This window comes from Saccopteryx bilineata, chromosome 4 (genome assembly GCF_036850765.1).
Source record: "Saccopteryx bilineata isolate mSacBil1 chromosome 4, mSacBil1_pri_phased_curated, whole genome shotgun sequence".
Classification (NCBI taxonomy): domain Eukaryota; kingdom Metazoa; phylum Chordata; class Mammalia; order Chiroptera; family Emballonuridae; genus Saccopteryx; species Saccopteryx bilineata.
In genome coordinates this window covers 103,151,111-103,178,371 of record NC_089493.1, presented here as the reverse complement: position 1 = coordinate 103,178,371, position 27,261 = coordinate 103,151,111, and the positions used below count along the sequence as shown (strand labels likewise).

The window sequence follows — 27,261 nt, the reverse complement described above, 5'->3', positions numbered from 1 at the left end:
TCAAGGCACATATGGGAGTTGATGCTTCCAGCTCCTCCCCCCTTCTCTCTGTCTCTCCCTCTCCTCTCTAAAATGAATAAATAAAAAAAAAATGGATCTAAAAATACAAATGGATACAGTTGAGACGTCAACACCATTAATCTTTAGAAAAATGTAAAATAAAACTACAAGAATATACCACCTCCCACCCACTTGCATGGCTAGAATCAAAAAGGCAGAAAACAACTGTTGCCAGGATGTGGACTCAGTGGAACCCCCACAGACTGCTGGTGGGAATGTAAATGTTAAAGTTACCTTGGAAAAATATGGCAGTTTGTTAAAAAGTTAAACACAAATTTACCCTTATTCAGAAATTCTACTTTTAAATACATACCTGAGAATTAAAAGCATATGTACACAAAAAAAGATGTGTACATGAATAATAGCCCAAGAATGGAAACAACCCAAATGTCCACCAGCTAATGAAAAGATAAAATATGGTATATCTACACACACTGGAAAACCGCAAGCAATACAGGGGAACAAAATACAGCTCCATGTTACAAAAATGGAGGAATCTTGAAAACATTATTAAGTGGAAGAAGCCAGTTGCAAAATTCTACCTATTGTGTAATTCCGTTAATATGAAATATCCAGAAAAGGCAAATCTATAGATAGAAACTGTATTAGTGGTCACCTAAGGCCAGGAGAGGAAGGTTTGGGGCAAAATGGGGGTGGGATTTCCTTTTGAGATGACACCAATCTTTTAACACTACATTGTGGTAATAGTTGTACAACTGTGTAAATTTACTAAAAATCATTATACATGTGCATTGTATGAAATTCACAGCTACCATGAAATAATAAGCAAAAATGGAAGGAACTGTATCAAAATTGCATTTTGCTTAAATCCAGATGGTGGTAGGATTAGGGGAAATTTTTATTCTCAATCCTTACTTTATTTCCCAAATTTTAAGAGGTGTGTTACCTTTTGTTACACACACAAATGTTTAATTTGTGCATTATATAATTTAAAAAAATTTTTTTTATTTTATTTCTGAAGCTGGAAATGGGGAGAGACAGTCAGACAGACTCCCGCATGCGCCTGACTGGGATCCAACCGGCACGCCCACCAGGGGCGACGCTCTGCCCACCAGGGGGCGATGCTCTGCCCCTCGGGGGGAGGGCAGAGCCACTCTAGCACCTGGGGCAGAGGCCAAGGAGCCATCCCCAGCGCCCGGGCCATCTTTGCTCCAATGGAGCCTTGGCTGCGGGAGGGGAAGAGAGAGACAGAGAGGAAGGAGGGGGGGGTTGGAGAAGCAAATGGGCACTTCTCCTATGTGCCCTGGCGGGGAATCGAACCCGGGTCCCCCGCACGCCAGGCTGATGCTCTACCGCTGAGCCAACCGGCCAGGGCCTGTGCATTATATAATTTTGCAAAATTATTCAACCTAATAATGTTTACTCTGAATAAAGAAGGTATAGGGTCACTTACTGAGGCATTTCTAAATGCCGTTTCTTTTCCTTCTTTTTTTAAAAAATTTTACTTATTGATTTTAGAGAGATGAAGGGAGAGAGAAAGACAGACAGAGACATCAATCTGTTCCTGTATGTGCCATGACCAGGGATCAAACCCACAACTTCTGCCTATCAGGATGATGTTTCAACTAACTGAGGTATCCGGCCAGGGCAAAATGCCCCATTTCTTTAAAATATGTACTGTTTTTCAAAATGGATGTGCTGAGAGTATCTACCATTAATTAGTACGGACTAAACACAGGAACCATGGAAATAGCAACTCTAGGTTCTATTTGCCACACCATATCAATTCACTCCATAGGCCTCAAAGCCATGCTTCAATGAGAGGAAACTGTACTTACAGATCAGTAACAGATTTTCATCTAATTTAGAGCACTTCCCTCAGAGTTTATAATATATCATCTTCTTTTAGACACTGAAACAGTTTGTTTCTTTACTTCAGAATTTACTGGAATCCTACAATGATTCAGTTTTCTCACCTGTCAACTGGGACTACTAGCAGCTGCCTCACAGACGTACTGTGAGGACTAAAAGAGGTAAAGGAAATGTAAAGCCCTCAACAGAGTCCTACTCTTCTCTCCTCATCCTCCCCAGGATAAGTTAGAATTTCTTCCTAACACATTCTTCCCATTGCAGTTCTACAGAAATTTGACTTCAAGAAATCTGTCACCCATTCTGCCTTTTTCTTTTAAGATTTTTTAATTTATTCATTTTTATAAGGAGAGAGAGAGAGAAAGAGAGAGAGAGAGAGAGAGAGAGAGAGAGAGAGAGGAGGGGAGGAATAAGAAGCATCAACTCCCACATGTGCCTTGACCAAGCAAGCCCAGGGTTTGAACTGGTGACCTCAGTGTTCCAGGTCAACGCTTTATCCACTGCGCCACCACAGGTCAGACAATTTTGCCTTTCTTTTTATCTATTCTCCTGTCCTGCCCCTTGTCCCCCCTCTCCCCCATCTCTCTAAACATCTCCTGTATGATTCAGGATACAATTTCAGTAGCTTCAGTTGAGATTTTTATTTGTCAAATCTCTGGGTCACTCAAGAAATATTTCAACAACATTTGATTAAACTGGCATTAAACACAAATATACAGCCTCTGGCCAGTTAAGAGCATCATCTGGAAACAACACGATTGCAGGTTCAATCCCTGGTCAGGGCAAATATAGGAAAACAATCAATGAATGCACAATTAAGCGGAAAAATGAATGCTTCTCTCTCTTTCCCTCTTTCTCTCCCCCTTTCCTCTCTCTGTCAGTCTAAAAATCAATAAATTAAAAAAAACCCCACACATTTATATATATGCTGTTTTCTATTATTTTTACACAAATAGTTTTTAAATAGCTAATACACTTTAAAATGTTAAATTCCAACCAAATTCAAGACTTGTGGAAATCTTGAAGTTATCAGTTCTGCAGAAAAATTAGGAAAACACTTTGAGAATAAATCTTAGTGGTTTGGGCTACCGTTTTTCTTATAGAATAACTGAAAAATTTCTGAACCTACACATACAGTATCTCTCACTGATCTTGATCTAAAGCCATATTGATCAGTTTATTAAAAAGTCTCATTAAATTCTGTTCTAAAACACAATTTAAGTCTGAATAAGTATGGTTATTTGTAACTTTAAAACATAAATAAAGCAGAGGCAAGCTGGAAGTTTTACTGAAAAGGGTAGATAATGTATTTTTGGAGATGTTCAAGTATCATCTATCCTAAATTAGGGGGGTGAATGAAAGAATTTTTAAAGTCTTTACAGAAACATAATTAAGGCAGGAGAAAAATGATATTTCAAAAACTGAGGATGAAGAATTTATATACTATAAATAAACCATTACATTTTCTACTTGAAAGTACTTGTTTTCTTTTTATTCATTAGTCATCTGTGTGTGTGTAGAGTGGGGGGTGGAGGGATTGAGAATAGACTGTCCACCAGTCATTTGCCAGAGAACTATTAACTATCAGATCTGGTGGCGGCGGGAGGTGCACAGTTTAAAGTTATAAACCATTAACGGCTGGGTTCACACGAGCCTGTTCTTGTTGATATCTCACTTTCTACTCTTCTGACGAGAGAAAAGCTGCTTGTGGGCAAGCAACTGGACTCAACCTTCCAAACACAATGGAGATGCCAGTTATTTTTCAGAATCAAAATAAAATTTTTCTCCAAAAACTATTTTCCTTTGTCCCTGGCTGGGCAACTCAGTGGATAGAGTGTTCTCCTGGAGCACGCCATGGTTGCGGGTTTCATCCTCAGTCAGGGCACATATAAGAAGCAGCCAATGAGCCCTGGCTCAGTGGTAGAGCATCGGCCTGGCGTGTTGAAGTCCAGGGTTCGATTCCTGGCAAAAGCACACAGAAGAAGTGCCCATCTGCTTCTCCACCTTTCCCCCTCTCCTTTCTCTCTCTCTTTCTCACTTCCCCTCCCACAACAAAGGCTCCACTGGACCAAAAAAGTTGGCCCGGGCACTGAGGATGGCTCCATGGACTCTGGCTCAGGTGCTAGAATGGCTCTGGTTGCAATGAAGCAACGCCCCAGATGGGCAAAGCATTGCCCCCTAGTGAGCATGCCACGTGGGTCCTGGTTGTGTGCATGTGGAAGTCTCTCTGCCTTCCTGCTTCTCACTTCAGAAAAAAAAAAAAAAAGCAGCCAATGAATGCACAACTAAGTGGAACAGTTGAGTTGATGCTTCTCTCTCATCAATGGAAACAATTTTTTTAATTTTTATTTTTTATTTGGTTTTATTATCAAATAATTTATTTTGAAATTTAAAATAGGGAACTAAATTTTTACTCTGACACAATGTGGGCATTGGGGACAAATCGAGAAGAAACAGCCCTGTGTGGGTAATTTTATTCTAAATTGTTCAGTTAAAATTAGCCACACAAATTAAATATTTGTGCTTAATGACTAAAATCTTCATTAAATTTCTGGATTAGCCTGGCCTGTGGTGGCGCAGTGGATAAAGCGTCGACCTGGAAATGCTGAGTTCGCCGGTTCGAAACCCTGGGCTTGCCTAGTCAAGGCACATTTGGGAGTTGATGCTTCCAGCTCCTCCCCTCCTTCTCTTTCTCTGTCTCTTCTCTCTCTGTCTCTCCCTCTCCTCTCTAAAAATGAATAAATAAATAAATAATTTAAATTTCTGGATTAAAATGATACCCAGTATTTTAGTTTTAAAGAAGCAATAGGTATCAAACATTTAGAAATCTCCTGGCTGGACTCCTCCAGGATTTGATGTTGTGATGTTATGTGTCAATAAGGAGGACTCCAGCAGAGAACCAGGATTACTGTACTGTATAATACTTCTTGTTCCTATAAAAAGGTAAATCAAGTTTCCCCCTCAAATTAGAAACATACATCAAACCAGATGTTCTGGATTCATTTTTTATAGATAACTTCTTATTGATTCATTGATTTTAGAGAGAGAGAGAGGAAGAGAGGGAGAGAGGGAGAGGGAGACAGAAAAACATCCAATTTGTTATTCCACCTATTTATGTATTTCATCTGTTGATTCATGTATGGGCCCTGACCAGGATTAAACCTGCAACCTTGGCCTATGGGGATGTTGCTTTAAGCATCCAGGGCCTGGATTCTGATGATTTTAACTTCCATATTACTTTTTTCTTCTTTTTTTTTTTAAGTGAGAGACATAGAGAGAGAGAGAGAAAGAGAGAAAGAGAGAGAGCGACATGGACAGACAGGAAGGGAGAGAGATGAGAAGTATCAATTTATCGTTGCGGTTCCTTAGTTGTTCATTGCTTTCTCATATGTGCCTTGACCAAGGGGCTCCAGTCGAGCCAGCAACTCCTTGCTTAAGCCAGTGACCTATAGGCTCAAGCCAGAGACCATGGGGTCATGTCTATGATCCCACACTCAAACCAGTCACCCCATGCTCAAGCCGGATGAGCCTGTACTCAAGCTGGCGACCTTGGGGTTTTGAACCTGAGTCCTCAGCATCACAGGTCAACAAACTATCCACCATGCCACTGCCTTCCATATTCCTAACTTGCATATTTCTTAATTTAGATTTTGTTAATTCTTGTTGGACATCTGATTTGCCATAAAAACTATGAAATACAAAGATAGGTTTTTCTTATATTTTTTTTCCTTTTTCTTTTCTACTAGTGAGTGATCCTCCCCCTGCAAACCATGCAAGAACATAACACTATGAAAGAAGAGCTATGTATTAAAAGTATTGTTTAAGATCTTCCTAATTAAAGTGTATCCTGAGTTAAAAATCAAGCACTATTAAAAGCTACATTAATGTTTGTTTTTGTTGTGACAGAGAGAGAGAGAGACAGACAGACAGGAAGAAAGAGATGAGAAGCATCAGTTCTTCGTTGTGGCTCCTAGTTGTTCATTGATTGCTTTCTCATATGTGCCCTCATAGGGGGTGGGGGGCACTACAGCAGAGCAAGTGACCCCTTGCTCAAGCCAGCGACCTTGGGCTCAAGCCAGCGACCATGGGGTCATGTCTATGATTCCACGCTCAAGCCAGCGACCCCACACTCAAGTTGGTAAGCCTGTGCTCAAGCCCGTGACTTTGGGGTTTTGAACCTGGGTCCTCTGCATCCTAGTCCGACTCTCTATCCACTGCACCACCACCTGGTCAGGCACATACATACATTAATGTTTTTGAAGCCTGAAAATATCACTTAGAAAATTATGGTTCCAATGACAAATTCTCTTTTCAGATCATCACTCTGAAAGAAGCAATGAAACATAAAAATTACATTATTAAACCTCAGTTTGGGTGCCAGGTGGATCCCGGTCGGGCGCATGTGGGAGTCCGTCTGACTGCCTCCCCGTTTCCAGCTTCGGAAAAAATACAAAAAAAAAATACAAAAAAAAAAGAAAAGAAAAAAACCCCTCAGTTTGGGGATCAGTTTATTTACCGAACAGGATCTATCTTTTTTGTTAGTGACATGGCCGCATGAACTCTAATTCAAGTGAGTAATTAATGCTCCTGATATCTGATGGTGGTTGTGAAAGACTTCCACCGCTATAAACTGGAAGGTATTATTCACTCTGCAGTATGTGTGAATATGACACAACAAACCAACTTCATGAAGAGAGATAAGAACAGTAGAAAACACAGAGTGCTTACTAAACAGCCAAGTGCTGTTTTTGTTTTCAGTTTTATTTATTCATTTTAAGAGAAAGAGGAGGGTGAGAGAAAAGGGGGAGGAGCAGGAAGCATCAACTCCCACATGTGCCTTAACCAGGCAAGCCCAGAGTTTCAAACTGATCACCTCAGTGTTTCAGATCGATGCTTTACCCACTGCGCCACCACAGGTCAGGCCACTAGGTGCTGTTTTGAACACTTGATTTGTATGCATTAAGTCCAGAGGCTGTTTTTATCTCCACTTTACGGATGTGAAACTTAGTCACTTGCTAAAGGCCATTCACTAAAATGGTGGCGGAAGGACCCAGTTCCTGTTGTCCCGGCTCTGGCTCTGCTCTGACCACTGCTCTTTGTCTCCAGGTTGCTTCAGGGCTCCAGTAATTCCGTGATGGCTGTAATAACGCAGATGCACACTTCGCTGCCCATTCGACAGTGTAAACCTCGCTCTGACCCTCTCTACACAAAAGCGTTTACTGGCTAATATGGATATTTTGGCAGTTTCAGTCTTGACTCTGGACCTTATTACAAAAGGCGCAATTCTAAGACATTATTTACTTTTAGTTGATCTCAACGAAGTCCAAAATGCTTCAGAAGTGGCTCAATCAGAAAATGTGAAAATTTAGGACAGTACAGCTCGTACCACCATATTTGCCACAGCGTGTTAACATTTGTGATTAGACCTAAACGTCCATAATTCTTTTTTTTTTTTTTTAGATTTTTTTTTTATTTCTTCATTTTTAGAGAGAGAGGAGAGAAGGGGGGAGGTAAGGAGCAGGAAGCATCAGCTCCCATATGTGCCTTGACCAGGCAAGCCCGGGGTTTTGAACCAGCGACTTCAGCGTTCCAGGTCGACACTTTATCCACTGTGCCACCACAGGTCCGGCCTTTTTTTTTTTTTTTTTTTTTTTTTTTATTCATTTTTTAGAAAGGAGAGAGAGAGAGAGAAGGGGGGAGGAGCAGGAAGCATCAACTCCCATATGTGCCTTGACCAGGCAAGCCCAGGGTTTCGAACTGGCGACCTCAGCATTTCCAGGTCGATGCTTTATCCACTGTGCCACCACAGGTCAGGCCACGTCCATAATTCTTGTGCCTGATTTGCTCTCTTAGTGAGCTCAGCTAATGTCCCTTTCTAGTTCCAGTAAATAAAACATACCCCGCAAATGTCCAAGGCAAGTGTGCAGACACATATCTGAATTTAGTATCATTCTCTCTCAGATCAGATGTCAGGGTAAATGTAGAGCCTTTCAGGTGGCCTGCTTGGCTGCCCTTTGCTAGAAGCCTTTTTGCTTTTCTCAATTTCACAATAAAGTGGAGCAACATGTTACAGCTCCCATTGAAATTGTAAGTGGGAGGTCAAGAGCCTGCCTAACTGCTGCCCACAGGATATTCCTACTTAAACTTACACTCATTCATATCTCACAATCTTTGAATAGCAAAAATGTCACAATTACTTTAGTAGTGGTCAAATAAAGTCTTCAACAGCAAGGCTATAATAAATAACTTAAGGCTAAATAGCTGGCAATTTAAACTCTAAAACGCCGAGAGTGTGCAGAGGCAAGGCAGCAGAGAGTTTGTGACCTCTCAGAATCCCCTCATGAAAACGGTGGGAATAGAAAAAGAAAAATTCTACAGGCAACATCTTTACCAAAAATCTAGGTGAAAAGCATCTCCTGGAACAGTGATTTTCAACCAATTTACAGCGGGAGGCACATTAGTGTGTCTCAAGAACTTTTATAACATGCACTACCTGCCTGACCTGTGGTGGCGCAGTAGATAAAGCGTCAACCTGGAAACGCTGAGGTTGCCGGTCCTGGGCTTGCCTGGTCAAGGCACATATGGGAGTTGATGCTTCCTGCTCCTCCCCCCTTCTCTCTCTCTCTCTCCCCCCCCCTCTCTATAATGAATAAATAAAATCTTAAAAAAAATAAAATTAAATTAAAAAAAAATTTTTTAAACATGCACTACCTGACTATTTAGTCATAGGCACTGACCTCTTTTCCCCTTAGGTTGTCAAATAAAAATATGACAATAGCCAATACAACAATAGCCGTCTAGTGTGAACAAATAAAACTAATACATACTTTCTTGGCAGATTGGCAAAACATATTTTTTGGTGTGCTGCAGAATTTTAGTAGTTAGTCAATGTGTGACACAAGATGAAAAAGGTTGAAAATCGGTGACCTAGAACACTAATGGGTCGGATCAAACTACCCTTAGCAACAAGAAGGGGGTGACCACAACTGTGCTGACAGAGACAGTTTGAAAAAGTGGGATTCTAATGGTCAAAAAAGCCAAATAGTTTGACCAGGTGCTGGCGCAGTGGACAGAATGTCAGACTGGGATGCAGAGGACCCAGGTTCGAGACCCCAAGGTCGCCAGCTTGAGCGCAGGCTCATCTGGTTTGAGCAAAAGTCCACCAGCTTGAACCCAAGATCGCTGGCTCCAGCAAGGGGTTACTCGGTCTGCTGAAGGCCCGTGGTCAAGGCACATATGAGAAAGCAATCAATGATCAACTAAGGTGTTGCAGCACACAATGAAAAACTAATGATTGATGCTTCTTAACTCTCTCCATTCCTGTCTGTCTGTCCCTGTCTATCCCTCTCTCTGACTCTCTCTCTGTCTCTGTAAAATAAAATAAAATAAAATAAAAGCCAAATTGGCCCTGGCCAGTTGGCTCAGTGGTAGAGCATCGGCCTGGCATGTGGAAGTCCCGGGTTCAATTCCTGGCCAAGGCATATAGGAGAAGCGCTCATCTGCTTCTCCACCCCTCCCCCTCTCCTTCCTGTCTCTCTCTTCCCCTCCCACAGCCAAGGCTCCATTGGAGCAAAGATGGCCCAGGTGCTGAGGATGGCTCTGTGGCCTCTGCCTCAGGAGCTAGAATGGCTCTGGTCACAACAGAGCAACGCCCCAGATGGGCAGAGCATCGCCCCCTGGTGGGCATGCCGGGTGGATCCCGGTCGGGCGCATGCGGGAGTCTGTCTGACTGCCTCCCCGTTTCCAGCTTCAGAAAAATACAAAAACACAAAAACAAAAACAAACAAAAAAGAGCCAAATATCCCAGATATCACCAAGTCATCATCCAAAGAAAGCTTCCCACCCTTGAAGTGAGAACCCCGTGAGTGAATTTAAGAACTACAGTGGGAACGGAGAGATGCCCGGCAGGGTCCCTTTTGCCACTGAGTGCAACGAAAGTTCTGGCTCCAGCCCTGACGGCCTGGAAACACCCCGCAGAACCTCTTTTATGGAAGGACAGACCCCACATGGGAAGAAATTGTTGAGGGCACAACACAATACATGTATTACAAGACAGCTTGTTAGCAGCTAAGGCTGACAGCTAGTTAGCAGCTAAGGCTGATAATAGCTAGATCAGGTGATCAAGTTTTATACATTGCTAATATTTAGACAACTAGACATTATGTGCTGCCTGGTATGATACATCAGGAAGTACACTGCAACCCCAACAGAGAGATATTTTTGCCAAAAAACTTAAAACCTGTATCAAACTTAGCCTCTACACCTAACTTCTAGTTAATAAAATATATGGAAGGGAAAGGAATATGCTAAATAATACCAGAAAAATGCAATCAGCCAAATGTGGGAAATTCTACAGGAAAAATTAACCTTGTCTCTTCAACAAATAGCATGATGATGAGGAGTGAGAAGAAGGCAAATTGAAGAAGAATGAAAAAGCCTTGGTCGGTTAGTTCAGTCAGTTAGCAGTGTTTTCAACCGTGGGGCCAAATTTTGTGCTAGTCCGCAAAAGAGTTAACCGCCCTGATGTTGTATGAAGATTACAGACCCAATGATCTTCACTGAATTTGCTTATGCTCAGGGTGATTTCTGCCTTACCAGTCCCCAAAATAATTCTCCTATTTTCACTGGTCCCAAGCATAAAAAGGATGGAAACCACTGACATTTGTGTGTTGTCCTGAAATATCAAGGTTGTGGGCAGGACCCCTGTTGAGCGCACATATAGGAAGTGACCAATGAATACACAACTAAGTGGAACAACAAAAGAATGCTTATCTCTCTCTTCTTCCCTCTTTCTGTCTCTGTAAAAATCAATAATAACAATAGTAATAATAATAATAATAATAATAAAAACTAAAGATATGTCAGCTAAATGAAATTTGTAGATTTCATTTGGATCCTGATCTGAAGTCATCAACTCTTTTTTTTGTGACAGAAACAGAGAGAGACAGAGAGAGGGATAGATAGGAACAGACAGACAAGAAGGGAGAGAGATGAGAAGCATCAATTCTTCGTTGCGGCACCTTAGTTGCTCATTGATTGCTTTCTCATATGTGACTTGACTGGGGGCTACAGCAGACCGAGTGACTCCTTGCTCAAGCCAGCAACTTTGGGCTCAAGCTGGTGAGCTGTCCTCAAACCAGATGAGCCTGCGCTCAAGTTGGTGACCTCGGGGTTTCGAACCTGGGTCCTCCCCATCCCAGTTCAACGCTCTATCCACTGCACCACCACATGGTCAGGCAACTCTTTTTGTAAAAAAAATAATAAACAAAATCACCCTTTTTAGATAATCAGAGGAAACTGAACATGGACTGAGTATTAGACTGTATAAAGGAATTACTATTTTTATAGGTGTGATAGTGGTATTGTGGTACTTATTTAAAAAGAAAAAATGGTCCTACTCTATTAAAGATACTTAGAGAAGCATATACCAATATAATAACATAATGTCTGAGATTTACTTTAAAATTTTCCTGAGGCCTGCGAGGGAGGCCACTAATTCTGTTTCAAGTTATCTTTGAACTTATCAAGTAGGTGGACCATAGCTTCCCCTCCAGAGTTGAAAATTTATGGACAAGAAGTTATCATTGAAATTAAATGGTGCCAGAAATGTCCAAGAAATACTGTGAGAATTTGATCCCTTTTTGAATCTTGTGATAGATCAATGTGGGATGATGGCAAATAGTGGGCAAAAGAACAATACTGGAGCCTGACCTGTGATGGCGCAGTGGATAAAGCTTTAACCTGGAATGCTGAGGTTGCCAGTTTGAAACCCTGGGCTTGCCTGGTCAAGGCACATATGGGAGTTGATGCTTCCTGTTCCTCTCCACCTTCTCTCTCTCTTCTCTGAAATGAATAAATAAAATAAAATAAACCCCCCCACACACACACAAAAAGAACAATACTGGAATGGTGGTGATTTGAAGAAATAGCATCATCGTGTTAGAAGCCTTGGAATGAGTATAAACAAAGGCTGTGTTCACCAGAAAAATCAACTGCTTCCATATGCCTCCTCTCCAAAGGGCCTGTTTTGCTATGACGTAAAAATGGGCCACCAATAGATATACGAAAAGATGCTCATCTTCACTAGCTATTAGAGAAATGTAAATCAAAACTACAATGAGATACCACTTCACACCTGTTAGATTAGATATTATCAATAAGACAGGTAATAATAAATGTTGGAGAGGCTGTGGAGAAAAAGAAACCATCATTCACTGTTAGTGGAAATATAAAGTAGTACAACCATTATGGAAGAAAGTATGGTGGTTCCTCAAAAAACTGAAATTAGAACTACCTTATGACCCAGCAATCCCTCTACTGGGTATATATCCCCAAAAGTCAGAAACACTGGTATGTAAAGACACATGCAGCCCCATGTTCATTGCAGCATTGTTCACAGTGGCCAAGAGATGGAAACAACCAAAAAGCCCTTCAATAGATGATTGGATAAAGAAGATGTGGTACATATATACAATGGAGTACTTACTACTCAGCCATAAGAAACAATGACATAGTATCATTTACGCCAACATAGACGGACCTTAAAAACATTATACTGAGTGAAATAAGTAAATCAGAAAAAGCTAAGAACTATATGATTCTATACATAGGTGGGATACAAAATTAAGACTCAGAGACATAGAAAAGAGTGCAGTGGTTACTGGAGGAGAGGGAAAAGAGGGGGATGGGGGGAGAGGGAGGGGCATAAAGAGAAACAAAATATAGGGTGACAGAGGATGATATGACTTTGGGTCATGGATATACAGCATAATTGACTGTTCAAATGATGTGGAGATGCATTCTCTAAATCTATGTACTCTGGTCGACCAATGTCACCCTGTTAAATCTGTCTAAATAAAAAAATAAATAGGTCCTGGCCGGTTGGCTCACTGGTAGAGCATTGGCCTGGCGTGCAGGAGTCCTGGGTTCGATTCCCAGACAGGGCACACAGGAGAGGCACCCATCTGCTTCTCCACCCCTCCCCCTCTCCTTCCTCTCTGTCTCTCTCTTCCCCTCCCGCAGCCAAGGCTCCATTGGAGCAAAGTTTGCCCGGGCGCTGAGGAAGGCTCTGTGGCCTCTGCCTCAGGCGCTAGAATGGCTCTGATTGCGGTGGAGCGAAGCCCCAGATGGGCAAAGCATCGCCCCTGGTGGGCGTGCCGGGTGGATCCCAGTCAGGCGCATGTGGGAGTCTGTCTGACTGCCTCCCCGTTTCCAACTTCGGAAAAATACAAAAATAAATAAATAAATAAATAAATAAATAAATAAATAAATAAAAATGGACCACATACAATTTTTTTTTTGCAGTCTGCATATTTCTCTTTTTTTTTTACTTTTTTAAATCTTATTTTTATTACAATTTCATATCAAACTTTTGTTAAACATTCTTTTGTGTCAGTCAAAAAAATTCTCAAAGAAGAGGAGTGGGACAGATGAAATAAAAATGGCAAAATCTTGATAATTGCTATTAATGCAGACATTTTTTATTTTTGCATGACCAAAAAATTTCAAACTAAAAGTTTTAAAAGTCTATGCACAATTTAAAATACAGAATCACTATATTAAAATCTATAAAACAAGAAGCAAAGGATAATGGAGTTATTTTTAAATGCTCTTAAAAATTCTTCAATCTCCCTGGCCAGTTGGTTCAGTGGTAGCACGTCAACCCTGTGTGTGGAAGTCTGGGATTTGATTCCCAGCCAGGGCACACAGGGGAAGCACCCAACTGCTTCTCCATCCTTCCCACTCTTCTCTTTCTCTCTCTCTCTCTCTCTCCTTCTCTCTCTCTCTCTCTCTCTCTCTCCCTCCCCCTCTCTCTCTCTTTCCCTCTCTCTTTCTCTCCCTCTCTCTCTCTCCCTCTCTCTCTCTCTGCCTTCCCCTCCCACAGCCAAGGCTCCATTGGAGCAAAGTTGGCCCGGGCGCTGGGGATGGCTCCATGGCCTCTGCCTCAGGTGCTAGAATGGCTCTGGTTGCAACAGAGCAACTGCCCAGATGGGCAGAGCATCGCCCCCTAGTGGGTATGCCAGGTGGATCCCAGTTGGGTGCATGTGGGAGGTTGTCTCTCTGCCTCCCTGATTCTCATTTCCGAAAAATACAAAAAAATAATAAAATTCTTCAATCTTTTATTTTGAGGGGGGGGTAATTGTCATGTACCTTAGGTTAGTCTATTAATAGGAAGAGAAAACTAAAGGTTACCATTGTTTAAAAATGTGTTGTCATAAAAATAATAAGCTTTTGTGAATTCTTGCCATATTTAAAACATTTCCAAAGAGAAAACTCACTGAAATACAGATTTCCCAAGAAAGGTGTTCATGTCTGGTATCATTCTTTTGAACAGTCACACTTGCTGCTCCAACAGGAGACAAACCACATTTCCAAGATTGTTAAATTATTACCTAGGAAAGTTTTGGCAATTTCCCATTCAGTCATATTTTCCAGTCATTTGGTTCTCATGTTTCTAGAGCTAGTCGTTTACTTTTAGCCAATGTCCAGGATTCAGCCCCAGGCAGTTATTTGTTATATTTCCTTCAATTTTGACATGTATGTGAGTTAGCTTTTATACAATATTATCGCAACCTTCTGCTTTATGACTCACAGTACCCAGGAGACAATTCAGGAAGGAACTTGGACTAGAACTTTGTATAGCATGCCGAGTTTCCTAAAGGTTTTGGTGCCTGTTTGTCTAAAATCTGTGAAGATATTTTCCCTTGTCTTTACCACACAATATATTATTTGAACAGTTCAAGTGCCTTGCAATGTAGTTCTGCAATTTTCTTAGCCACCGGCAACTACGGTAATGAGAAGTGGATATTTGATCTCATTTGGCAGGTCAAACCATGGTGCTGGTCAAAGCTGACTCCTTTTCTGTTCCATCTGCATTATACAATTTGCTTCTTTGGTTTTTGAACACACGCCAGCTCTTCTCAAAGATCTTCCTCTGGGCTCTAATATTCATTTGTTCCCTATATTTATAAATGTAAACACTACATAATTTCCCCAAGTGACTGAATCACCTCAAACTACCTAAAAGGGACTTCAAAAGTACAAATGATGTGGTGATCACTGTATAAGGTGTATAAATGTCTAATCACTGTGCTGTACACCTGAAACTAATATATAATATTGTACGTCAACAATTAAAAATAAATTAAAGAAAGACAAATCAAACAAGAAAAAGTACACATAATTTGGGAACCAGAGACAGCAATATTGAGCCCATTGATAGGACAACAGGAGGCAGAATAGTGAAGGGAGACTTTATTTTTTGTTTCTTAATACACATACACACTTACTGATGTAAGAGTGAAAACCACTCCCTGTTCTAAGGGACTGTGGAAGTGACCCAGAGCTCTGATCTCAGCTTTCTCTCTTCCCCATGGAGGTAAGAATATTGTCACCACTTTTTCAGATGATGCAAAAAGATGACTAGATTAAGTGTTTGCAAACCAGTTTGAGCTCTTTGTTGGAAGGATGTCAGGTACATAGAGGGATGTTCAGGTAAGTAATTACAGGGCATTATATAGTTCTCAAATGCAGGTCAAAACTCTTTGTACATCAAGTTTTATAACAATTGGAAAGACGGCATTTGAGTGTTAACCACTCTGAACTTACTTAAAAGCCTGGACTACTTTAATATACTTCTGCTAACATAATATATGTACATGATATATACAAAGTCCCTTTTTGTTTTCTTCTTTTCTATTTTTCTTTCTTTACAGAGACAGAGAGAGAGTCAGAGAGAAGGATAGACAGGGACAGACAGACGGGAATGGAGAGAGATGAGAAGCATCAATCATCAGTTTTTCGTTGCGACACCTTAGTTATTCATTGATTGCTTTCTCATTATGTGTGCCTTGACCACAAGACCTCAGCAGACTGAGTGACCCCTTGCCCAAGCCAGTAACCTTGGGTCCATGCTGGTGAGCTTTGCTCAAACCAGATGAGCCTGTACTCAAGCTGGCGACCTCGGGGTCTCGAACCTGGGTCCTCTGCATCCCAGTCCGACACTTTATCCACTGTGCCACCGCCTGGTCAGGCACAAGTCCCTTTTTGATCAGACAGAATATGCACACAGGTGTCTTTAAGATTAGCTAATAAAAAAACACAAATGGGCATTTGTGAAGCTCATCAGTATAATACTGAAACAGAGATTAAATGGGAGTGGAGGAGGGATAAGCACACTGAAGTAAGGACAGAACAAATAGGAAGTTTCAAGGATGACATTAAAGAGAGGAAATGACTCAGCTACAGTATAGGGAGGGAGTTCCAGTTAGGTGAGTTGTAGGTGATAATATGCCTGGGAAAGCTCATTACCTACATTAGACAAGATTCTAGGAGCTCACTAAGGCATGTCCTCAGGAGTCATGAACACAAACCACAAAGTCAATAGTGTAAAAAACATTCTCTCAACAGAGAAGAAAATTTTGGTGTCCTTTACCTTTTTCTGTTTTTTTTTTTTTTTTTTTTTTTTTTTTTTTTTTTTACAGAGACAGAAAGAGAGAGTCAGAGAGAGGGATAGATAGGGACAGACAGACAGGAACAGAGAGAGATGAGAAGCATCAATCATCAGTTTTTCGTTACGACACCTTTGATTGCTTTCTCATATGTGCCTTGACTGTGGGCCTTCAGCAGACCGAGTAACTCCTTGCTGGAGCCAGCGACCTTGGGTCCAAGCTGGTGAGCTTTGCTCAAAGCAGATGAGCCTGCGCTCAAACTGGCGGCCTTGGGGTCTCGAACCTGGGTCCTCCGTATCCCAGTCCGACACTCTATCCACTGCGCCACCGCCTGGTCAGGCAGTGTCCTTTACTTTTAATACTCAAGGCAATTGTAGTCATTGAACTGTAAGAGATAACTGGTACAATGATAGCAAAAATGAATAAAAAATAATTGAGAGGAAGAAAAAATATTTATATTAATTTAGTCTAAATTTAAGTCACTTAAACATTTATTGGGTATCTTACTGTCCCAGACACTGGAGGAACAAGAGGGGCATGGGTCCTGCCCCTCCGCAGATAAATGACTATGATCTGGGAAAAACACGGCCAAGGCTTGCATTGACATTAATAAAAACATAAGTGAGCCTGACCAGGCGGTGGTGCAGTGGATAGAGCGTCGGACTGGGATGCCGAGGACCCAGGTTCGAGACCCCGAGGTCGCCATCTTGAGTGCAGGCTCATCTGCTTTGAGCAAAAGCTCACCAGCTTCGACCCAGGGTTGCTGACTCAAGCAAGGGGTTACTCGGTCTGCTGAAGGCCTGCGGTCAAGGCACATATGAGAGGGCAATCAATGAACAACTAAAGTGTTGCAATGCGCAAGGAAAAACTAATGATTGATGCTTCTCATCTCTCCATTCCTGTCTGTCTGTCCCTGTCTATCCCTCTCTCTGACTCTCTCTCTGTCCCTGGAAAAAACAAAAAAACACATAAGTGAACGTAGATGTGGACAAGAGGAATTCTTCAAATAGAGAGTACAGTTGAAATGTTAAGAGACAGTTTTTTTGTTTGTTTTGTTTTTAGTGCAAGAGAGAGAAAGAGAGGGAGGGAGAGAGAAGCATCAGCTCATAGTTGTGGCACTTTAGTTGTTCATTGATTGCTTTCTCATACATGCCTTGTCCAGAGGCTCCAACTGAGCCAGTGACCCGTTGCTCAAGTCAATGACCTTGGGCTACAAGCCAGTGACCTTGGGCTCAAGCCAATGCCTATGGGGTCATATCTATCATCTAACGCTCAAGCCAGCAACCCTGAGCTCAAACTGGTGAGCCTGTAGTCAAGCCGGTGCCCTCAGGGTATCAAACCTGGGACTTCAGTGTCCCAAGTCGACGTTCTATCCATTGTGCCACCACCAGTCAGGCAGAGACAGTTTTGTTTTAATTTATTGATTTTAGGGCTCAAGGAAGGGAAAAAGAGAGAGGAACATCTATTTGTTGCTCTACTTATTCACACACATTGGTTGCCTCTTGTATGTGCTCTGATTGGGGATTGAACCTGCAACCTTCGCATATCGAGATGATGCTTCAACCAAGATACCTGGTCTTTTAGGCCAGGGCCTAAAAGAGACAGTTTTAAAACAGATACGGACAGATATTCAGGAAGGCAGGGTGGTTATTTGCTTAAAACCAGACTAGAGCCTGACCAGGTGGTGGCACAGTAGGTAGATAGAGCGTCGGACTGGGGTGTGGAGGACCCAGGTTTGAGACCCCGAGGTCGCCAGCTTGAGCGCAGGCTCATCTGGCTCGAGCAAGAGGTCACTCGGTCTGCTGTAGCCCCACGGTCAAGGCACATATGAGTAATCAATCAATGAACAACTAAGGAGCCGCAACGAAGAATTGATGTTTCTCATCATCTCTCTCCCTTCCTGTCTGTCTGTCCCTCTCTCTGACTCTCTCTGTCTCTGCCACAAAAACAAAACAAAAAACCAGACTGGAAAGTCTATGAGGACAATGAGGGCAGAGATTATGTCTCCTTGGTTCACAGTGGACCCTCAAGGACTGAAAGAGGATGGGGTCTCTAAATAATTTAGAGATTTGGAAAGCTTCTTAGAGGAATAGTTGAGCTGAGTTTTGAAGGGAGAATGTAAACCAGACCTCAGGTTCGGATGTAGTGTCACTTCATAAGGTAGATAATAGGAGTTTTTTGGTTTTCTGAAAGTGAACAGGAAGGAAGAAAGGCACCGGGGCACAGAGTGTGTTAAATTCTTGTGGAATGAAACATCATTACACATTTGAGGAACCAAAGCAGTGCAATGTAGCTGGAGAGAATGGTGTGCCATGATGGTGTGATGGTGGATTAGGCGATAGGAGCCTCTAGAATTTGCAGGACTTTTATATGCTGTGCTAAAATTTGGGCTTTATTTTAAATCTGGCGATCACTGAAAGATTTTTTTTTTAATTTTTTACAGGAACAGAGAGAGAGTCAGAGAGAGGGATAGATAGGGGCAGACAGACAGGAACGGAGAGAGATGAGAAGCATCAATCATCAGTTTTCTGCTGCGACACCTTAGTTGTTCATTGATTGCTTTCTCATATGTGCCTTGACTGTGGGGCTACAGCAGACCGAGCAACCCCTTGCTTGAGCCAGTGACCTTGGGTCCAAGCTGGTGAGCTTTGCTCAAGCCAGATGAGCCTGCACTCAAGCTGGTGACATCGGGGTCTCGAACCTGGGTCCTCTGTATCCCAGTCCGACGCTCTAGCTACTGCGCCACCGCCTTGTCAGACTGAAAGATTTTAAATAGAGAATGGCAGGATCAGATCTGCCTTTTAAAGGTCACTCAGGCATCAGTGGTGGTAATGGGAGGTAGGGGAAAGAACAGAGGTGGGAAGGCTTAAACTAAGACATGAATAAAGATAATGGAATAGATATGAAAGATGCTACTGTGAAAGAGATGGGATGTGCCGCTGAGTGAAAGAAAGGTACTGGAATGACTGCCAGACCTCAGGTTCGGATGTAGTGTCACTTCATAAGGTAGATAATAGGAGTTTTTTGGTTTTCTGAAAGTGAACAGGAAGGAAGAAAACAATTATAAACATAGTCCTTACTTGATTTTGAGGTGCTGGTGGGAAATATAAGTATATAAGTTCTGCTTCATTTGATGCCGACATCATGGAAGCCAATCACACTTTCTCACAAAAGTTTCTTGTTGTATATAGGTCTTTGAGCAGCATGGGATTTCTGAACTTTTGTGTACTTTTAGGCCCTTCAAAAAGGAACAGGGGGCCTTATAAACTGGTAGAATGTTAGTCATTGTTAAAAGGAGAAATGGTGCTTTTGAGGTAGCATGTGGCTTAGTGTTTGTCAGCTTCTGCCATGGCTTACTGTGGCTAGGGCAAGTGCAAAAGGTGATAGTGCAGCCCATCAACCCCATCTTCAGATACTTGCAAAGTAGATCTCAGATTCAGGTGAGGATTTATGAGCAAGTGAATACGTGAATAGGGAGCTGTAGCATTGGTTTTGATAAGTACATGGATCTCGTATTAGACAATGCAAAAGAGATTCACTGTAAACAAAGTCAAGAAAACAGCTGGGTCGGATCATGCTAAAAGGAGATATTACTCTATTCCAAAGTCTCTCCAACTAGCAGTGACTAATGAAGCGAGAAATTGTTGGATAGCAACACAGTTAGTTGTCTTTTAGGTGTTCTTTGTTGGGATTACTGTTTTTTACACATTTATTCCTGTTGCTTTGATTATCCTCATGTTATTACCAGATGACAATAAATGCTGTGGGATTGTTTTTGTTAAAAAAAAAAGAAAAGAAAAGGAAAAGCCTGATCTGTGGTGGTGCAGTGGATAAAACATATTTCAGTTGACCTGGAATGCTGAGGTTGCAGGTTCGAAACCCTGGGCTTGCCCAGTTCAAGGTACATATAAGAAGCAACTACTATACTCCAAAGTCAATACATTTAAAAAAATAATAATAGTACTGTAAACTAAGACCTCATTTCGTATATAAATAACACAGGGAAGCATGGGTAACAAGTCCAATCTGCTTTCCATTAAACTATAATTAACAGGAGAGCAGATATGATAGAATAAGATGTATTACTTTATCTCTTTGAAATTATACTCTGAGTATGATGAGCCTTTGAGATCTTACTCCCCAGCATATGTTGTCAGCTTGGCTCAAATAAACTCTTATAAAAATGTAAAAAAAAAAAAAAGAAAAAGAAATCACACCCTGAGTGGTTGTATATATCCCATAGTGAAATTTTTATTTGTAGTAGTGAAGAAAAAAAATTTTAATACAATCAATTGTATAAGCAATTTTCCTGCAAAGCTGTAATTACTAAGCCTCTTTTCCTTATTATGTTGTTAAATATTATTTCTATCCTATTTTTTAATGTTTATTTTATTGATTTTAGAGAGAGAGAGGGAAGGAGAGTGAGACAGAGAGAGACTGGAACATCCATCTGTTCCTGTATGTGCCCTGATCAGGCATGGAACCAGCAACCTCTGTGCTTCTGGACAGTGCTCCAGCCAACTGAGCTATCAGGCCAGGGCTTGTCTATTTTTCACCCAAATGGTTATTAGTTATATTAATGTTTACAAATTTATTAGTTCATTAAGGATGTTTCCTGGCACCCTAATCACATAGAAAACACACTGTGATACTTAAAAGATTAACTTTGTCTTTTATGTGTATATTTTGGGGATGCACCTTATTCACTAAAACAACATTTGATGACCCAAGAAAACATCTTTAGCCATTTATCTAGGATTCTAAGTCGTATTCACGATTCTTTTTTTTTTTATTTCCATAAAAAGGTTCTGGTCTGAATAAAATACATGTAAGCCATGCTTCTAAACATTCAATTTTAGTCTCCAGTCTCCTTCAAAGTTATCGTCCTCCTTCTACCCACTATCTAAGGTTTAAACTTTTTTTTTTTAACACTGTACTAGGAGAGAATGGACCACCTCAGGAGCTTTGAGCCTAATATATTTTTAACACCACAGTAACTTTAGGACACCTGGTTCCCTTCACTTCTGCAACATCATGCAGTTAGTGATGGAGTTTGCGCAAGAGCTAAACTTTTTCATTACCTCCCATTTCTCAAGGAAACAACACAATCTCTCCTGCTCTCCGCCCCAAACACATCCCGCCCCAGCATAGGAAAGAAGGGAAGCAAAGTGGAACAAACTGCGATGGGCGACTGGGAGCACAGAATTGGGACCAAAGCCGGGGACTCGAAATGCTAACGGGGAATCATTCACTACGTCTGGAAGGATCTGGGCTATCTGCCAAAAGACAACGTCCCTAAAGCCCGGAAACTGACATTACTAGTGCTAAGAACCCGAGAAAGAGCGAGCGACAGGCAGAGGCCCGACCCTCTGGGACTACCTGAAACACGCAAGGAATGCAAAAGAAACGTCAGGAATCCGGGACCGGCTGCGGTCGGCCACAGCGACCGCCAAGGTTAAAACTGCACTCCAAAGGCAAGCCAGTGGGGAACGGCGCCTGGGGATTGACTGCACGAGGGAAACTGACTAAGGAATCCCGAAAATCGGAGTCTGTAGCCCCCACCCAGCCCAGTGTCCACCGTGGGACTTCCAGAGTGAGCCTGGGGGCGGGTATAGGGGCGGGGCCAGGACGACTCGAACCGCAAGCAGACTGCGTCCTCAGTGCGCCTGCGCAGGATGAAGCCGGCCTCTATTTGGTTACTCGACGTGCGGCGGTGGCGGCGTTCTTTCCCGGCATGCTGCGCGGGAGCGATGGCCCTACGCCCATCCCTTTCCCAACCCTGCCCCCCAACCCCCTCCCTCCGGGCCCCCCCCTTTTCCTAAAGTGAGTGAGTGAGACAGGCAGATGGAGGAGGGACTGTAATGGCGGCGGCCGGCAGCTCCCTGCTCTGACCCACGGCAAGCTTACAGCAACCATCCCTCCCAGCCCCACTCCCAGCCGGCCTCCGCCCCGCCGCCAGCGCGGGGCCACCTTCCCCGGCCCTTCCTTCAGCTGTCGGCGTCTCGCCCTGCGCCCCGACTGGGGCCCCACACACAATGGACGAGCTCGCCGGAGGCGGTGGTGGCGGCCCGGGGATGGCGGCCCCTCCACGGCAGCAGCAGGGACCTGGGGGGAACATGAGCCTATCGCCAGGGGGGAATGGAGCAGCGGGGAGCGGGGGTCCTCCTGCCGCCGAGGGAGCGGGTCCCACGGCAGGCCCCGAGCTGTCCCGGCCACAGCAGTACACTATCCCGGGGATCCTGCACTACATCCAGCACGAGTGGGCTCGGTTCGAGATGGAGCGGGCGCACTGGGAAGTGGAGCGGGCCGAACTGCAGGTACCTCGCTGGGTCGATGTGCGGGACGGCTGCCGCGGCGGGGTTCCCGGTGGGGGGTGGGGACGGGACTTCCCTCAGGGGGAGCCCGCGGCCCGGGGAAGACCGGAGGAACCTACCTGTGCGGCTTGGGGAGCGTTGGTCCTGGCCGCTGCTCTTCCGAGAGTCCTCCTCCCCCTTTCCCGCAGAAGCGTGTTCCCAGTCCTCACTAGCGGCGCGGTGCGGGTTGCCTTGGGGCAGCCATTTTGGCTTTTAGTATGGCGTCTGCGGGGGCTCCTCTGGAGGCGGCCTGCCCGGGCCTCCCGGGCTTGGGGCTGCACTCCGCTCTGTGGGAGAGTGCGGTGTGGGGCTGCTGAACACTGAGCTGGCTCCTGTTTGTGCCTCTTGAGATGGGGAGCCCAAGGAGAGGGACTGGGATGGGCTTTTTACCACCTTTTTTTCCGGATCACCCCCCCTTTCCGATTTGGCAGGTCTGACCCCCTCCCCAGGAGTTGGTACGCACTTGCCCCTTGACAGCCACGCTACTTTCCAGGGCTGCTACCATGCACAATGGCTTGCCACTGGCTTGTGAAGTTTTCATTTTCTACCGCCAACTTGAAGTACCTTCTTACTTGGGATGCTACCTTATGCACTTAGATTCCCCTTCAGTTCTTTCTTACTTTGGGGACTGACTCATCAAGGCTTTCCCGTAAAGACATACCTCGGGGATATTGCGGGCTCGGTCCCAGACCACTGTAATGAAGCGAGTGGCAGTATTTTTGCCGGGGACAGTCTTGCCTTCAATTTGTAAAAAACACACATCTGTGAAGTACAATAAAGCGAAGCGCAATGTAACGCCCTGTAATGGTTTCTTTTAGGGGGCCCTTCAACCGGGCCTCCCCCGCCTCCAGTCCCTTCTTCCTAACCCATAAAAAGCTAAACCAGACTATCATAGTGTGTGTCTTTGTAAAACTACTGAGAAAAGATTTAATATTAGCTGAATGTAAAATGTTCTTGTCTCACTAACAGAGATGAAGCAAAGTTAAATATCCTCAGGATCCTTCATAATTAAACTTTGACTTGTCCTGTTAAGGTGAAACTTGGATGGGCTGCTTTACCTAACTTATGGAAGATGTGAGTAGTTTAAGGGCTCATGTCTTGGATTTCAGAATGGCTTCATCTTTTTTAAATGTTCAGTATTTTGAGGTATTTGTGTTTATTTTAAAATCCTTTCCAGGTCAAATTTAGGCTTAGAAGAAAAAAAGCATTCATCTAAGTACTGCACCTGTTCTTCAGATTGATTACATATATTTAGAATGTCAGCAGTATTGTTTGCTGACAGGTCATTTATGCCTATGGTGAATAGTTAGTAAGGAAAATGTGTTTAAAGAAAGAATTTTGGATTAACTTAGAAATATATATTTCTGCAGTTTGATTTTGAACTAATAAATTTTTATTTGATTCTACAAAGTGGGTAAAGTTAAACTTAAAATAAGAATAGGCGTATATTTTGACACTTCCTCAAGCTTTGAGAAAATTAATTATAAATTAACACCTGTTAGTCAATTCAGTGTTTCAGAATTGTGCTTTGCTATATTGTCAGGTTTTTTAAAATAACTTTCAAAAAGCTTAAGTCAAAATTGTTTCTTGTAACTTGTGCATAAACTGTCTGCTTTAAAATACTTGGGATTTGATAGAGTTCTGTTGATATACAACTTTCTGCCATACCATGTTGTGAACTTAATATTCTGTGTGAGTGAAGATAGTAAGGCGTTTTTGTTGTTGTTTTAGTAAGGCATTTATTTTTAAAGATTGCATTTTCAGATTCATTGAGACTTGGGATCATCAAATAGTACTTCACCAGTCTGAATAGCGTTGATGACCTTTGCACTTTTGTACAAAAATTTGTATTCGTTTTTGCGTTAGTCATTCATAAGCTTCAGTAATGTAAGTAGCTGACAGATGTCTTTTGTCTAAATTAGTGAAATAGATACATATACATTATGGAGGTCTATATTGTCTATCCTAGTCCTTGCTTTCTCTTCACTCCTCTACTTGACAGTAACAGAAAGGTCTTTAAAGGGAGATTCCCTTTGCTTGTTTGGTTTCAGTTGATCTACTTTGACATATCAGTTATGATATAGTCATTCTAGGCTGCCTTTTTTGTTTGTTTGTTTTGCTTACTTTGAAGGAGTTCTGTAGTATTTCTAGACTCTAATTTTTCCCAGGGATTTTCATTATTTTTTTTAAAGATTTTATTTATTCATTATAGAGAGGGGGGAGAGAGAGAGAGATAGAGAAGCGGGGAGGAACAGGAAGCATCAACTCCCATATGTGCCTTGACCAGGCAAGCCCAGGGTTTTGAACCAGCATCCTCAGCGTTTCCAGGTTGATGCTTTATCCACTGCGCCACCACAGGTCAGGCGAGATTTTCGTTATTCATACTGATTTTTTTTGTGTAAAATGTTCATGATTGTTTATATGCTGTATGCCATTGTTTTATACATTTGTCTAAAATGTTTTATTGGGTTACTTAATAGGGTTTTAGGTTTGCTTCTGCAGTGTTGAATTTGCTTAAATGTGTTCAATCTTTAGTAAGACTGCACATTTTAAAATTAATGATGAATAAAAATTTATTGGGAGGCTTTAAGCGATACATCAATTAATTTAAACTGTTAACTTTTTTTTTTCTTTTGTGGCAGAGACAGAGAGCAGAGAGAGGGACAGATAGGGACAGACAGACAGGAAGGGAGAGGGATGAGAAACATTGCTTCTTCGTTATGGTTCTTTAGTTGTTCATTGATTTCTCATATGTGCTTGTGCTTTGATGGGGGTGGGGGAGGTAGGCTACAGCAGACTGAGTGACCCTTGCTGGAGCCAGTGACCTTGGGTTCAAACTGGTGAGCCTTGCTCAAACTTGATGAGCCCATGCTCAAGCTGGCGAGACCTCGGGGTCTTGAACCTGGGTCCTCCACATCCCAGTCCAACACTCTGTCCACTGTGCCACTGTGCCACTGCTTGGTCAAGCTGTTATTATTATTATTTTTTTAAGATAAATCATGTCGATTTTTTTTGCATTTTTCCGAAGCTGGAAACGGGGAGGCAGTCAGACTCCTGCATGCGCCTGACCGGGATCCACCTGGCATGCCCACCAGGGGGCGTTGCTCTGTTGCGACCAGAGCCATTCTAGCACCTGAGGCAGAGGCCACAGAGACATCCTCAGCACCCAGGCCAACTTTGCTCCAATGGAGCCTTGGCTGCGGGAGGGGAAGAGAGAGACAGAGAGGAAGGAGAGGGGGAGGGGTGGAGAAGCAAATGGGCGCTTCTCCTGTGTGCCCTGGCTGGGAATTGAACTCGGGACTCCTGCATGCCAGGCCGACCGTTCAGGGCTGTTAACTTTTTTTTTTTTTTTTTTTTGTATTTTTCTGAAGCTGGAAACGGGGAGAGACAGTCAGACAGACTCCCACATGCGCCCGACCAGGATCTACCCGGCATGCCCACCAGGGGCGACGCTCTGCCCACCAGGGGGGCGATGCTCTGCCCCTCCGGGGTGTCGCTCTGCTGCGACCAGAGCCACTCTAGCGCCTGGGGCAGAGGCCAAGGAGCCATCTCCAGCGCCCGGGCCATCTTTGCTCCAATGGAGCCTTGGCTGCTGGAGGGGAAGCGAGAGACAGAGAGGAAGGGGGGGGGGTGGAGAAGCAAATGGGCGCTTCTCCTATGTGCCCTGGCCGGGAATCGAACCTGGGTCCCCCGCACGCCAGGCCCACGCTCTACCGCTGAGCCAACCAGCCAGGGCCTGTTAACTTATTTTTAAGAAAGATAAATAAGACAGCTTACATAATATGTACAGTCTTGGGTACACTGTTTATCTATACATATAAAACTAATAATAAATACAAAGAGGCTAAGGTGTACCTAATTTTGATGTAAATTTTTAATAATAGACTCATGTGTTCCCTGGCTTTGGAAAGGATTTTAAATTAGAACCCTGCAGTATGGTTTTTTTCTCTAAAAGAAATTTGGGGTAAAGATCTGTTTTAGAAACTTGGAACTAATCAAAGGATCTTGTCTTATGGGTTTCTTACCTTGGACTAAGGTATTTGTTAGTAAGGCACTAAGACAGTGATAACCTGAATGAGAATGCTAGTCAGAATCACCTGTAAAACTTCAAACTTTTGTAGGACTCTGCCTCATCCTCCAGAGATTTAGTCTAGGACTTGGAAAAAATGGGCTTTGTAGGATTTTGGCAATTCATATTATATAAAAATTGTAAATGCCATTTAATTCACATTACAACCTTATGTAGGTATCATTTCTATTTTATATATGGGGAGACAAATTTAGGTTAGATAACTTTGCCAACGTCACCCAGCTATGTAGTATTGTAGCTGATACTTGAACCTGGGTTTGTCTGAAATCAAAGCCTGTGTTCTTCTTTTTTAATACTGCTTTACTTCTGTGAGGATACAATAAAACGTTAGATGATAATAGCTAGTGACAAAATGTAAAATGAGCCATTGACTTCTCTAACCACTGCTGTAAGAATGTTAATATATATTGTCATTACATGTTCACTTTGATATCTCTCATTCTACTATGTAATATAACAATTTAGATAGACTACAGTA

At 42.7% G+C, this 27,261-nt stretch overlaps 2 protein-coding genes, 1 non-coding gene and 1 pseudogene across 3 annotated transcripts in view; 2 read left to right on the top strand and 2 right to left on the bottom strand.

Moving 5' to 3' along the window:
- The window catches only part of AP4S1 (adaptor related protein complex 4 subunit sigma 1), a 58,172-nt gene extending 34,748 nt beyond the window's left edge, over positions 1–23,424 (bottom strand). Inside the window, exons 1-2 of the mRNA XM_066277666.1 lie at positions 23,355–23,424; positions 22,774–22,980 (exon numbers count right to left, since the gene is read on the bottom strand). The gene's annotated coding sequence lies outside the window, so the exon portion shown is untranslated. The remainder of the gene's footprint in view (positions 1–22,773; positions 22,981–23,354) is intronic.
- LOC136335513 (small nuclear ribonucleoprotein G pseudogene) lies at positions 11,457–11,847 on the top strand (annotated as a pseudogene).
- On the bottom strand, positions 21,270–21,399 carry LOC136337060 (small nucleolar RNA SNORA66). Its single transcript, XR_010731775.1, has one exon. It is a non-coding gene; the product is annotated as a small nucleolar RNA SNORA66 (small nucleolar RNA).
- Positions 22,151–27,261, top strand: part of STRN3 (striatin 3) — a 117,253-nt gene continuing 112,142 nt past the window's right edge. The window contains exon 1 of the mRNA XM_066277665.1: positions 22,151–22,657. Within this exon, the coding sequence (XP_066133762.1) occupies positions 22,376–22,657 (282 nt within the window). The 5' untranslated portion in view covers positions 22,151–22,375. The remainder of the gene's footprint in view (positions 22,658–27,261) is intronic.